At 45.0% G+C, this 15369-nt stretch overlaps 1 protein-coding gene across 1 annotated transcript in view; it reads right to left on the bottom strand.

Annotated features, from left to right (window-relative positions):
- Positions 1-4178: 4178 nt before the first annotated feature.
- The window catches only part of LOC140239895 (uncharacterized), a 43658-nt gene continuing 32467 nt past the window's right edge, over positions 4179-15369 (bottom strand). The window contains exon 2 of the mRNA XM_072319709.1: positions 4179-11928. Within this exon, the coding sequence (XP_072175810.1) occupies positions 4670-11833 (7164 nt within the window). The 5' untranslated portion in view covers positions 11834-11928 and the 3' untranslated portion in view covers positions 4179-4669. The remainder of the gene's footprint in view (positions 11929-15369) is intronic.

Here is a 15369-nt window from a genome sequence, read left to right as displayed (position 1 = left end):
TCCTTTTTCAGTTGTTACAATGACATTTTCAGTGACTACGCAAAACTATTCACACGATGTGAAAAAATAAGTTTCTCTCCCCGTAAGCAAATCTTTCCCACATAGACATTACCCTGTTTTGTTTTGACACATTCCCAACATGTTTGCGAGCATCAATGCATACATGCATGTGCACGATTATGTAGCACAGTACATGTCCTCTCTGCCCCGAAACACACACGCACTTTTTATATCTTGCAATACGGCTTTCTGCAAACTCCCTTCTTTCTTTGGGTAACCAAAGAACCATTACAAAACAAATAATATGACAACAATGCCAATACTTTAACAACATGCTGCAATGGCAAGTCCGCCTTTATAAGCCATCACTGTTAGCTTTTTCTCTTCTATCTATTAACCTGTTGAAAAAGAGTCCTGAGAATACTCGGGCAGGTGTCTACGGGAAATGCGTGCTATAGCAAAATCAGTCTGTCCTCAACAGTTTATGAACAAACCATGCCAAGCTTGGGAAACTTTGGATAATCTCAAAATGTTACCAATTTTAACAAAGCCTGTCCACTTCCATGCCTGACATAATTGGTGATAATAATATAATAATAATAGTGTGCAAAAGAGTGATAATAATATGATAACAATAGTGATCTGCAATAACATGTTGTGGGATGAATCCCTAGTCCCTACTAGCGAGGTATGCGATTGATAAACCTTTGTTGATCGGCTGGTCTCGGATCTCAGATTATTCCACCCGTACTTTAAGCCTTGCAGCAGTCATCATTTGGTGGCTTGGGTCAAGAAGCTATGGTCAAGGTGACATTTGTCATTTAATCAAACTGAACACTGGAGAAGATTGAGTCAAAGGATTGAATCTAAAAGTAGTCAGCTTGGCTACTAATATTCTCACATCAAAATCAGGAAGATACTGTTAATGTACATCAACTGGCAGAAAATCATTCCTGAATCAAGGTAGGTTCTTCCTTCTTTGGTCAGGGCGTGAAGGTGTGTTTAACCCGTTGAGGATGGACTGATTTTGCTGTAACATAACACGCGTTTCCCATAGACACCTGCCCGAGTATTTTCAGGACTCGTCTTCAACAGGTTAGGTATTCAGAGGGGCCTTAAAAGCAGCCATTACAGCGCACTGCAGACTGGTTGAAAAGAATCTTGAAGTATCACACTGTGGTTTGTGTGTAATTAAGAATACGCTACACTGTGAACACAGCGTGGCGGTTTGACCATAGCATGAACCTGCAGTCCTGCCAGAGTGACTGTGAAAGGACAATGTCAATACTTGCACTCACTGTGTAACAAAACCACACAGTTGAAAAAGAATTGAAATGGTGTGATTCTTAAAGGGTGATAACTGCAGAAAACTGTGTCAACGCTGTGTACTGCAGTACTAAGGCGGATCATTACCTTTAATGACTGGGGTAAATTTTCTCTTTGCCTAATGGAATCGAAATCTCAGTTTGGTTGAGATCCAAAGCATTTCTTACTCTGTTGCCAAGCGTGGCAAAGCATGGTTAGTTTCAGTCACAGTGACCTTCACCTTGGCATGGAGTTGGTATGCATCGTGCTATCATTCCATTCATGTCACGACCTTTACACTCATTTGACTCATGGCAAAGCTTTCCATGCAATTTCCCTCTGTCCTAATCCTAATCATAATTGGCATGAAGTTATGACGAGCCCTAATTTCTCAGACAACAACTCTGATCTCTTGTGAACATGTTGACCATCGCAGTGAGTTCTATGACGATAGCGTACAGATAATCGTTTGTCTCATGAAGAAAATTGAACGTGAGGTGTACAACGTTGCACCTGCTACTGCTGAGCTTCGTCGGGTTGTCGACAACCACGTCCGCATACATGCCATAACCTGCGTGCATGCACTCCATCGTCTCATACAGTGTAGTACCTGACGAAGCTCAGCAGTAGCGTGCGAAACGTCCTACACCTCACCTACGATTTTCTTCGTGAGACAAAACCTTATCTGCTATTGTTGTACAAATCTCCTATGTATTAAAGTAGAACACAACAGCGTTTCATAGCCGGCTGTCAATGAAGATGTGGACATGGAATTATAGGAGAACACAAACACAGTACAAAGGTTATTTTTCGTAAACACGAAAAACTGATATAAGTCATCTTCCTGAACAGAACTTTGAGCGACTTCCATTTCACTTCCTGCCCAGAACAATAAAAGGAAATAAAATAAAAACTGTTCTAATGCAATAAAATCACGTGGCACTCATCTGACCTGTTCAGTGTTGTGCTATTCACCACTTTGCCCCTCCAAAGTCACATTTTGTGGTAAAAGCGTGAACACTTTTGTAATCCAAGTAACTTGTCTGTCTACTGCATGCACAAACATTACCTTCTAGGATTGAATGACCCCCCCCCCCCCCCCAAAAAAATAGAAAAGAAAAAATCACTACATCCAACAAGGTCAACACAAACATTTAAACTTTCACATAGTAACTCCAGGAAACACCAAACGGTTGGTTTCCTCACGACAAACTCCTGACCGAACTGGGCTGAGCCGTCTTGGCCTGAACAGGGCAGGCAGCTCACCCAGTATTTCAACAACATAGTGGAACTGGTCCACACACAACTTCCAGGATACGATAAAAACAAATAAACAAAAAACAAACTACCACAATACAAAAGCAAACCAACAACCCGATCTCTTTTACTATTGAAGGTTTGTCAGTGTCTGTCTCTACTGACCTTTTTGAACTCTACTTCATGTCTCCCTTTACGTGTACGGCTGTGATAAAGTTCTGCCTGTATGTGGATCATGCCTAACCCAAAATCACAACGAGTGTCATTGCAAAAAGTGTCAGTCTATCCAGTCCAAACTCACCCGCAGAGTGTAAAAGAAAGGGTCAACAGGAAAAGTTCTACAACTTCATCAAATCATATTCTTTGACATTACAAAAAGATAATAAATGTGCATTTCCGAATGTAATTTCACAAAAAATGAATTTGCTTTCTTCTAGATCTTCATCTCCACATGACCTGAAGAACTTTTTTCGTTTTGAAAAGGGTCAAAATCGTTTGGCCGCCACAATATTATGATTTCACATAATGATTGAGGGCAACTATTCTTGAGGAACCTAACGTTTGAGCAATAAATCTAGCCATAAGAAAAGAGGGGGAAAATAGATGGTCTTACATGGTCATCACTATGGGTAATTCATGTTTATCTACTGGCAAAGCTCCACATACAGGCAGTGTCATACAACAACACAAACAAAAGAAAAAATCATGACAAAAATATACCTCCAAAGGACTACCCAATCATACACCATGAGAACCCACTATAGTGGCTACTAATCTACCATAACGAAAAAATATACAAACAAACAAACAACCACACAATAGGTATACACTTCATGTTAGCATGGTTTAGGGTGTTTTGTGACATTCCCCCTTCTTTTTGGCACATGTAGTACCCAGTCATTACTAATGACTTAAATTGATGCCAATACAGCATGCATGCAAATCAGTGCAGATGCCATGCCAAAGTCTGATCTACAACGACAGTCATCCTATTAATGAAGACAGTACTAACACGTCACTTGGCATTAATAATGCTCAGTTTTTGCACACACTCCAATTCTAATCTGATATATATTTCACTATGTGCTTTGGCACCAAAACATGAGGGAGGAGCTAATACTAATTTTAGCCCCATTCTCCCCTGGTGTATAGATCCTAGATACAAGACACAGTAAAAACACACCCTTGAATAAAATCTGCTAGGTAGACACACAAAAAACTCTCATGATTCAATACAAAATGAGTATGAAACACGTAATATTGGAAACCTGAACACTGTCAGTGTATCACAAAGAGAAAGGCTTCCTCTACACTGGTTAGCCATTTGACATGTCTGACTTAAGCTTAATACAAGTTTCAAAAGAAGTAGAAATTTAGCTTACTTGGCAAGGCAGCATAAAAAACTCATTAAGTTAAAGGAGACAAGCAGCTCAGTGAGGTAATAATTCTGATGTGAACTGTATCAGTTCTCCTGACTTGATGTCCACATTTCATCTTGTTAATTCTTGTTCCAGTTGTCTCTTAACAAGAATGCAATAACTTGAAAAACAGCAAGGAAAACCTTCACAGGTAAATGGAAACAGCTGCCTGAAATTTCCCTTTTTTTTCCTGAACTTTTCTTCTTTTTTTTTTGCAACTAGTTCTTGTACTACTACTGTCTGGAGAAAAGACATCCTACTGCTGCAGAAGCTCCATACACCACATGACGGCATGGATTTTCAAATTGACTCCAGCTACACTAATCTCTCCTCAGCCAAGTTTGATGTCGACAACGTGGAACACGAGCACCAAGAGACACATCACGCTGCAAATTTTGCGGACTTCTCTCCGCAAGTGTGCTCCTGTTGTATTTAACTAATCGCACACCTGGTGGCTTTCAAAAGCCTAATCCTGGAGCTACTCCAGTCATACCTACGGCTCCTTCTGGTAGTCTCTTTAGCTTACATTGGATGGGATTCGGTGAGTTGGTTGGTGACTGATCCTGATGTATCTCCATCACCTCGATGCACAGCTCAATGAGGTATCACTGATCACAATAACCTTTCACAATATGGAATATTCACTTGGTGCCACATCTGGATCCTTTGATAAGCACATTAAACCACTTTCATGACTTCCCTTCCTCTGCTTCGCTCGCACTGTCTGTTTTCTCCGATGATGCGGGACTACCAGGTACTTTCTGTTCCCCATCTGCGGCACTGACGTCCTCGCCACCATCTCCATGTAAATGAAGTAGCTCATGTTTGTGGGCAGGAAGCTTCCCCTGCCTCTCAAGCGTCATCAGATGACCCTTTGACCGCAGGTGCTTGGCCAGATGGCCCGGGATTCGAAAGGCTATGGCACACTCCTTGCACTTGAAGGGTCTTGGATTTGAGTCCACTCCAGTGGTGGTGGCTAGCTCCACCCCTTCAACCCGCGCAAAGTGTTCCTCGGAGCGTTCATGCTTCGACAAGAGGTTTCTGCTGGAGAATGAGACCAGGCATTCGTGGCAGGTGAACGTCGCCTCCACAGCGTGTACTCTGGCATGGATACGCAGCTGGCTTGGCTTGATGAAGGCTTCTCCACAGTGTACGCAGCGATGATGACCAGTACTGCCAGTGGGTGACATGGCCATTCTCTCCTCTTCACTGACTTTGGGTCTGCCATCATCTGCAAGACTGTCACCAGATGGCTTGTCTCTGGAAACAATCTCAGTGGGGCTAGAAAGGGCAGGAGATGTCAATGAAGAGCGCTCTCCCTCACTGGTAGTTGGAGAAGTAGCAACTCCCATCTCGGCATGGGCAGTTGGCTTAGATGACCCAGAGCATGACGGCAGGTTTGTTGACAAGATGGTTGGGGGTAATTGGAACATCTTGGAGGGGAGCATTGGTGAAACTAGGCGGTTGTAGGGCCCAGGGGAAAATGGCTTCAGGTGGGTTGGTGATGGAACTGGAGGTGCTTGAATGGATGGAGGAAGAAATGGTGAAACAAACTTTTGAAGTGGAGACTTCTGCACGGGTGACTGGTCCCCGGCTGATGGCCAGAGAGGTGGTTTAGATAGCAGCAGCTGCTTGATTGCATTCCCTGAAGGTTCCATAATGGGTATCTGCCCTGTACTGGCTTTGGATGATCCAGAGACAGATGAAACAGCCTGTCCACTCTTTCTGCCACTTGAGTCTTCCTCGTCATCAGAGACTGGTTCAATAATAGGATGCATTCCATGGGCTGCCGGCTTGTGATGAGAGCTAGAAGAGTAGTAGCGCATGCTGGAGTCAGATCTTTCTGGCCTTCTCATCAAACTCTCATGTGGCTTCATCGGCACACTCATTGATGACAGTTCTGAATCTCGGGAATGAGAGGACTTGTTGATATTCTCCACCAAGGGCAGTGAGGAACCGACTGATTCTGACAATTTTGGTTCTTGCTTTTGACCACCTTCTTTTCCTATTGACAGTTGTGTGCTCGTGGTAGGACTCTCTTCATTTCCCAAATTATCTTTTTCTTTACTGACACCACTACTAAGAGCCTCTCCCTGAGCTGTGGTAGATGTGGTTGATGCTGTTGCGTCACTCTCCCCTTTGGTGGCTGTCTGGCACTTAGCAGAAATGGCTGTATTCCCCGTAGCGAGGCGATAGTGGTTGGTACAGGGAGCATATGACTGTAACGACACAATGTGGCCATACTTGTCTAGAACAGGAGGAGGTTGAGACTTTTGACTTGGACTCTTTCCAAGGAATGCTCCACCAGAGAGAGGAAGATGTGATAAGCTCTGGGACTTTGTAAGAGGTGGGTGGCCAGTGTGAGCACGTTGCCTGTTTGTGAGGTGCTGGGAAAGCTTGCACACCACTTCAGACCTGGACAATTTTGACGATGGGAGCTGATCCTCTTTTACATCCTGCAGGTCATGTGGTTTGAGGATTTCACTGTAAGATCTCTTGAGTTTGCCTGGATGAGGGATTGAGTCTCCTTTGACATGATGAGCATCTTGCTGCTCCTCGGTCGAATGAAAAGCATCATCTTCCATTTCGGTCTCCTCACCCATACCATCATCCATCTCCTCCTCCTCAGAGTCATCAGCTGAGTCTGTGTCTTCATTTTCATCCGCATCCGAGTACTGGTGGTCGTCAGATTCTTCATATGCACTGGAATCGATGCCATGTTCCTGTTCAAGCTCAGAGGGATTGATGCCATTCTCCAGACATTTCTTGGTGTGGGCCTTTGACTTCATGTGCTTGGTGAGATTGCCTTTCGTCTTGAATGCAAAGCTGCACACATTGCATTGGAATGGTCTGACGTCAGTGTGGGTGCGAATATGCTTTTTCAGCATGCTTGGCTTCTTGCATCGGATTCCACACTCTTGGCAAACATACTTCCCCCTTCCTCGTCCTCTCACATACACATACTCCTCATTGGACTTGTAACCCCCCTCAAAGATTGGTATTCTCTTGGGCTCCTTTCCCTTACTAGGCTTATCGACTGGGAGTTCAGCTTCGCTAGTGGCTGCAGGTGGGGTTGTCTCCATTGGTGTTTCAGCGGGAGAAACATTTGCTGTGCTGGAGATCTTATGTGTGTGTATTTCTTCACTGGCAGCTTTGATCTTTTCAACAGACATATTCCAGGCCGAGGAGTGAGTCAGGATTCCACCACCAGCTGGGCTAATGCTGCAAGTCACATCACCAAGGGTTCCCTTGTTCATGCCCGAGTTGTAGAGACCAAGATGAGCCTTCCAGGACACACCAAGGGGGTGCTTGGTATTTCCTCCTGGTCGCCAGTTAGAGTACATAGATATCTTGCCGTTGGATCCCTGTGGAACATACATTGGTTGCAAGCGCCTGGAACAACAATCTGTGACCTGGGCAACACCTTTCATTCTTGAGGATATGTTGGCATACAGGAAGGTTGGTGCAAGGGCTGGTCCACTACCTGCTTTGTTGGTCTTCACACTGCTGAACCAATCAGCCAGACTCTTTTCAAGTTTCTGTGGCAAGGACTTCAGGGAGGTCTGGTGTAAAACTGGAGTCAGAACTTTTAACAACTGTTCCCCAACAGAAGATTCATTGCCATTGCTCTGTTCCAAGGTCTGCGGTTTAAGTAGTGATGGACTGGATTGACTTTTCTCAGTTTTTATTGGCTGCACTTTACATCCACTGCTATCGCCGTCCTCTTCAGAGAGTTTGACAGGTCCAGAGGCAGTTAGGAACTCTGCTTTTGAGGATGTCTGTGAATCAACACTATCTGCCTGTCCTGGTGGCAACTTGCCTTGCGTTGGGCTCAGCTTGTCGCTTGGAGTCAAAGGTGACTTTTCAGACCTTGGAGATGAACTTGATGGAAAGCTTGGAGCATGTGACGACGATGGGGAGGGCAAGACAAAAAATTGTGATTTCGGTTTGCCATCTGCTGTGGGTGTAGCAATTGGTCCAACAATTACTCCCTCATCCGAAGTTGTCAAAATGCTCTCTATACTCCCACCAGCATTGTGAAATGCATGGGCCACCAAGCGGCCAAGTTCACGAGCAGCGTCAACAGGAGTACTAGGTGTCTTTGCCTTCAGTGGTGACTGCGACATCTTCATTACTGATTCAGCAATTGAGAGTGCTTCAGGCGAAAGCAAGACACGTGGATCGATTTTGGGGGATGACTTTGGTCCATCAGGAGTAGATGCACTCTTCACAGCTGCTGTCAATGGTTGTGGAAGATCCAAACTCAAGCGATGCCTTGCTGCTGCAGAACCAAATTTCATTGGTGACTTGGGGAATTTCTTACCCCCTTCAGTTGGTGTATGAGCTGGTGATCTGCCGGCGACATCAACTCTTGGGATTTTAGCTGACAATGGCGATCCTAGAATTTTTGCTGTTAAATCCAAGGCATGCGTCTGTTCACTGGGGGTTCTCTTGGTTGGCAGAGACCTTCCTGGACTCATATTTAACCCAGGAATGGCTGGGAGATTGCGTCGCTTTTGTAGACTGACCCGTGCACTGTTTTCATCAAGAGCCAAGGTGAAACTCTTTTTCTTCCTTGCCAGTGCCTCATTCACAGGCAAATGATCCAAATTTGGTGTCTCTTTTGGTCTCTCTCCTTTATCAGGCATAAAGGAGGTATTCGGCACTCGAGGGCTAGCTAAGCCTGGTGTCTTAGGCGTGAGAGGTGACTGCGGTGGTGCAACTTTCAGCAATCCTTCATGGCGAGGAGAATGTTGAAGAGAAGGACTACTGAGAAGAAAGTCACTTCGGGTGGAACCACTACCTGTTGTGCTATACAATGCTGTCACAGGGCTTTTGCTCTCACGAGGACCGAATGATGAAACTCCAGGTGACTCTCTCTTTGTGTCGCTTTTCTCTGGCCCATAAGTTGGCTGTCCAGGAAGGAGGGAGAACTGAGATGGTGCATGAGGAGTGGTTGGAGTGTGCTGAATGACAGATACACCTGGGTAGCTTGTCTCTGGCATCTTGGAGGATTTGGGTGAATAAGGGCTCCTCAAGGGGGTTGATGTTCCTTTTGGCAACGACGGGTGTAACCACATGAGCTGGGACGCAGCATGGTTTGCATCCGGCCCCGGGAATGGAGGAGAAAACATTGGCAGCATGGAATGAGTTTGCGCTGCGCCATGATGTGGCAAAGCTTTTGGCATGTCCTCTTCGTGAATAGGAGTGTGGTCATGATGTTTGCGCACCTTTTTCTTTGCATGGTGTGGATCCTGTGAACCTGCAGAGTCACTCTCTGATTTGCTCTTTTTACGCTTGTGTGCTGATTTGCCAGAGTCAGCATGATGGCTGCCATGTGGGCTTTCCCTCGGGAACTGGTGGCTGGCTGACACAGGTGCAAGGCTCTCCGTTGGGAGATGTTGCATCATCGATGGATGGTGGTACATTGCTGGCATGGGATATCTCATACCTCCCTGTAATGCTTCCTTCAGCATCCACGGTGCCACCATTTGAGCTGGTGGCCACAGGGGCGAGTACTGTTGGCGCTCCATGGGCAAACTCTGGCCTAGCATACTGGCAGGAGGTGTGTGCTGAGTAAGTTTATGCTGGAGCAGTATATTCCTAATCGTATTACCGTCCCCTGGCACGGCCTGCTGAAGAGTGCTGGGTGAGGAAGTTGGCAGCTTGTGGCTCGAACTGATGCCTCCTTCCGTTGGCTTGTGGGGGGGCTCAACCCGTGGCTGACCTGTGTGCTGGTGTGCTGCATGCTGGCTTCTTTTAAGGGACTGCGCTTCCCGCTGTCTATCTTGATTTCCTCTCACTTCCTGCTTGCTGTCTAAATTAGTTTGCTCAGCCAGCTCAGGCCTTCTCCTTATCTCCATGGCTACTGCACTGCTCTCTGCTGTACTTTTTGAATCACATCGAGGGTCTGCAATGTTTGAAGGTAGCTGGGGCGGTGTGCTCGTCATACTTTCCCTGTAAGAAAAACTGGGTCTTCTCGGCTTGACAGACTCCAAATCAGAGTCGTCAACTATGGCTTCATTTTGGGTGATGAGCTTTTGGATGTGTTGCTGCAGCCTGATTTGCTTTGATGGGGAGTTGAGTGTTGGCCGTGGCTTCTCTCCTCCATCTCTGGATGAAGTTTTATCACTCTCAAGGCATACACCCTGATTTTTGAGAACCTCCTCAGACAATCCTGGGATGCCATCTACTGGAATCTGAAAATGGTACTGGCCGCCAGATTTGACAATGTTAAAATTTGTAAGAGGGATCATGATTTGCTGTGATGACTTCTGCTGATCAGTGTCCTGAGATGTCCCCTCCTCTCTCACATGACCACCTGTTGAAGATGTGGACCTGTCTGCAGAGACAAGAGATGGATGTGACATTTCCCTTTCTCCAAGATGGCTTATTGGTGCAGAATGCCACCTCTCTGTGAACTGGATGCCGCTCTCTTTTGAAGAGGTTGAGCCATTATTTTCAGTAGGTGTGTGATTGTAACTGGCACTATTTTGTGGCGAATGTTTTCTTTGCTGACCCGCCATGAGTTTCATTGTATGTGGCTGCTCCTGCAAGTGTTTATTCACTATGTGATGAGTCATGCTGGGCTGGGGTGCCCACATCATATTGCCGGTTTGGCTTGCAACAGGTGATGCCTGAGTCTTACTGGATGGAACGAAGCTTGGGAGGCTATCGGGCATCGAACTGCGACCACCGTTAACAACTTTTTGGACACTTGTTTGTGTCATCTTCACCCTGTCCTGCTGTGAGACGATGGGAAGCGAGGATGACTGACTGTGAGGTTGGGTCTGTGCCTGTGAATCTTTCACTTCTTCTTTGTCACCCTCCTCATCAGTGTCTGTTTCGTCTGAGCCGCTCTCATTCTCAAAGTCAAGTGCTTTCAGGTCAGGTGCTAGAGTAGAGGCTCCAGCCTTGGCGGCATGAGCGTGCGACTTGCAGTGTTTGTAAAGATTGCTTTTGGTTTTGAAAGAAATTCCACACGGATCACATGGGTAAGGGCGCTCGCCAGTGTGCGATCGAATGTGCTTTTTAAGCACGCTGGGCTTCGAACACCTGCGACCACAATAGTCACACACGTGCTTTCCTTGCTTCTGATTAGATCTGACTTCTATCTCCCCGTCTCCCCGGCTGGTCAAACTATCTTTCACCGGTCGGATACGCTCTGCAGTTATTTCTCCCGGCCTACTCTGCGAGTTAGATACTTGATGCGCGTGGCTCCAGTTCTCAGTTTGCAGCTGTTGAGCACTGTTCGCAAACTGCATCAAGCGCGAGTCATTGATATCGTGTTTGGATGATCCTCTCCTTTGGTTCAACACTGAGGGCGGTGTGTGCGGTGTCACAATGGCATCTCTCAATGTGGAAACATCATTTTGTTCACTTCCCACAGTATTCATAGTCTTAAACTCTTCCCCAGTAATCTTAAGCAGGGCTTCTAATGCCTGCTGTTTCAGTGCACCCTCCTCCTCACTCTCGGAACTGCGCAGTACTGATACATTTTTTTCCTTCTTCTGGCTACTGGCTGAAGTGTGTCTTTGACGACTCTGCTTTTTGGGGCTCCCCAATGCACCTTCCTTACTTTTGCTTGGCGATAATGTCCTCTGCTCTTGGGTTGCCCGAAATTCACGAGCTCGGCGCTCTTTTATGATGTCATACTTGTCTTTGTAAATAACCTCGGGTACACGCTCCTTCACAATCTCTGGCCTTACGGCAGCCTCCTGCGGTTGTTTCTCGCTGATGCTGTCAGCAACATGAAGGGGTCCGATTGTTTCTGGTGTCAGCTTGCTTTGCTTTTCTCGCAATGCTTTAGCCTCTCTCTTTTGCCGCACTCTGTCTGTAATCTTCACTTTCATGGCACTCTTGTACTTGGGTTTGTGTTTCCCATGATGCCTCCGCCCAGATGGTTTCCGCTCTGCTGGTGAAATCTGAGCTGCACCGTCAAAGCCATCTGCATCAAAACAACAAAATGGAAAAAAAAAATGTTATCAGGTGTGGCAGCACAGATCATCACGGTACAATTAGTCACACTGATATTGAAATGAGAACAACAAAATACACTTATATCTTTCTTTATTGAAAAAAAAAAATCGCTCAAAAGATGACCCTGTAAGCAGACATCATGACCTGCCTACTATGCTTCCAGTTTGACAAATTGTGAAGTGCCCATCATACTGGAAGTAAAATCTACATCCTTATTTAAAGGTGTAGGCATCGGCCCAATATTTACAATGTATAGCAAGCATGAGATATGCAGCCTAGAGCATGAAAGCATGTACTGACAAAAGTAAATGACTTTGTTTCCTTTCAAAACAAACAAACTTATCACAAGAATTCAAGAGAAATGATAGAATTCACATGGAATACATCCATATGCAAATTGAAGATAAATATCAGCATTTTGGACTCATTAGATACCAATTAGTGTCATTTGTAGAAACATGAAAAGAATTGGAAGATACAGACATAACACAATGTTTCAATACAAATCCATGAAGTCAAGACAAAAACGCTTTGTAATAGCCAATGCACCTCTTGTATAATGTGAGGATATGTTTGAGTTCTCGGGCATGAAATATTCTGTACACTTAAAAGTTGATATCTTTGTTGATAGAGGAAAAAACATACTAAAACATACAGGTTACATGTTTGCAGCTCTGTAGAGCATTAATTCGACCAATGTCAATGCCTTTTTGCTTGTATACAATGCATATTCAAGACCTTATTGAGGTCCCAGCACTGAGAAGGTTAAATCCAACAGTGCCCACGGTTGACACAAAAGCAAAGGGCTAAAACAAGAAAGGGAACTCCTTGGCAAAAATGTCTTTCAAGGAGTCACACTCCGTGATATGTGACTCACACAGACACGTCCCAAATAGATTGTTTCCCTTTCAACTTTTCATCATGTTCTCCTCCGTTTCCTGTATTGTCTGCATCATCTCCACACGGAGGGGAAAACTATGCAATCATTTAAGTCTCTATCACTCACAAGTCTGGTTGGGGAGAATGTCACTCGATATCTCACTCCAGATTGTCAGACAAACTCTTCGCAGGCCATCAAGTTCAAATGTGGTATTATCCCATTTTCTGTTCACACTCAGAAACATTTCTAAACTTCTCTCTGCATTAAGTTAGGGCAAATGGGAAAAGGATGTTAAAAATTCTATCAACATGAACATGTGTACTCTATGTACATGTATATCCTGGGCTAGAGATGTATAAAGTTGTATAGACAACTATTAGTTTCTGCCTGCAGACCCTCTTTAAATTATATGCATTCTTCACACATATTTCATATGAATTTTTGCTTAACCAAACCTGTGACCAGCAATTGCTAAACGACTGTCCTGATCAGGGATCATCACTTTTCATCGCCTACATTTGCTACAACAGTAACTTCTGTACTTCTACTTAACCAGAATCAATAACAAGCACAAATTGTCCAATTTCAAACATTTATACACACAAGGATGCAGCATTCATGGAATAAACACTTGGTGCACTGACACCTGTGTAATAACCTCCTTTGAAAAGAAATTGAGTAGGCCTAGGTTTGAAAGTAGCAAGAAATCTGGGGGGGGGGGGGGGGGGTGCAAAGTCTTGAGTGTACTATAAAGCATTGTGCTATCGCAGTCCACACATGCTGGAAAATTAAATTTTCCAACTGAAGTTGGAGTGCATTCTGAAGCACTCTCATCTCTTACAAGAATAACATTTGAACAAGATGGAACACACCTCCCCAAAATATGAAACAATGTGGTAATGCCTATAAGCTGCTCAGTTTACCCGCCAAAGAGAAGGGTTTCTTGCCAAAAGTCTGTCTTCTTCCGTTGGCATGCGTCCTCAACAGGGTCACACCAGTGACCTTAACCTGGACGTATATATACTCCCCCCCCCCCCCCGACAACCCCCCCCCCCCCCAATCATTCCTGGAGTGAAGACCAGAGGGGATAGAGAAAGAAAGAGAAAAAGAGAGAGGGAGAGGAAGGAAGAGAAAAGAAGAGAAAGAGAAAAGAGGGGCCTCCTGACAGGGATGCCGGAGGGAATGTTGGGGGGGGGGGGGGCGGAAATGGGTGCACTCCCCCACCCTAATCCACACCCCCTCCACCTGTCACATGCCCAAGATGGCTCTTCCACAATCATTCATCACTGCATGCCATGTTGCATGGCTCACATTCTGTACCTCTCTCTTGTTACTCAACATTTTGCCTGAATTTTGGCCCCTTGTGTCTATAGTACCATAGTATACAACTATCTTCTCCCTTGCATCTGTTCTCAATAACTTAAGTGATTTTAAGAAGTCATTACTTCTCCTTTGCAAGACTATTAAGGAAGTACATGATATCAGACAAGTTATCAAGAACTTCAGTCTTGAATCCAGGCTACATCTCAAGGATGACCTATAAATATGACAGTATTTAAGGAAAAAATACGAAGAGAAGAGCTAGAGCATGAAAGTGTATACACTCCCCTGACGTCCTAATTTATTACTTCCTACATGCATTAACCACCATACAGTGTATGTTTGGAGTCCATATCCAAAGGTAGGGTGTCACTGTGGATGATAACTTCATAACGAACACCTGTTGGATTATGGGGGGAAAAATGCAACAGTCATTCCCAACTCTTGGCCACAGACCCAAAGATAAATGATGAATAAGGCACTGCTTTTATCCCTCAACTCCCCCCACCCCCCCCCCCCCCTTTTCATACAGGGCTCAATATCAAGTCCAACCATGGAAGCTAGGAGAACTTCCCAGCAAGCAGCAAAAAGGGGAGCCAACCAAAGTCGGAAATGTTTCCACAATATGGATATTATTTTCAGAAGCATGTTGTCAAGGGGGGGGGGGGTGAGGGGATGAAGAAGGGTGGGGAGGTGGGATAGGTTGAGAACACCTAAAAATGTCATTAAAAATGTGGTTGAGTGACACTGAAGCTATTACGGGATCAGCAATGCATATCCACGTTTGCAGACAAGATTGTTGGTTATACGTCAATGAGGGGTGCAAGTTCAGGAGGGGGCTGAGGGATGCGCGGAAGAGGACGCTCTCACATGATTCTGTGAGGAAACCATGGAAGCATCGTAGAAACAGAACAGGTGACGCAAATCTCATCTACTCTTCACGTGTTGATATCAAGAATTATTTCCGCCACCTACCTGCTGAAAGGGCATGCATGTGTGCAAGGCTTACATACTTTACGAGGCTCTGCATTAGCAGTGGCCAGGAGACATCAGAGATTGATGTGGGGCCACCAATTTTCCAAAAAGATTATCTTTTCGCGCATGTAGGGTTCAAAATCTACCATTATGTTTCCCTATGTTTTAGGCAAATATTTTTTTTTTGTCACACAATTTGAAATTTAAAGACGTTGGTGTCCAGAATGGCCTACC

The sequence above is a fragment of the Diadema setosum genome, chromosome 16 (genome assembly GCF_964275005.1).
Source record: "Diadema setosum chromosome 16, eeDiaSeto1, whole genome shotgun sequence".
Classification (NCBI taxonomy): Eukaryota; Metazoa; Echinodermata; class Echinoidea; order Diadematoida; family Diadematidae; genus Diadema; species Diadema setosum.
This window is presented reverse-complemented; position numbering and strand designations above follow the sequence as displayed.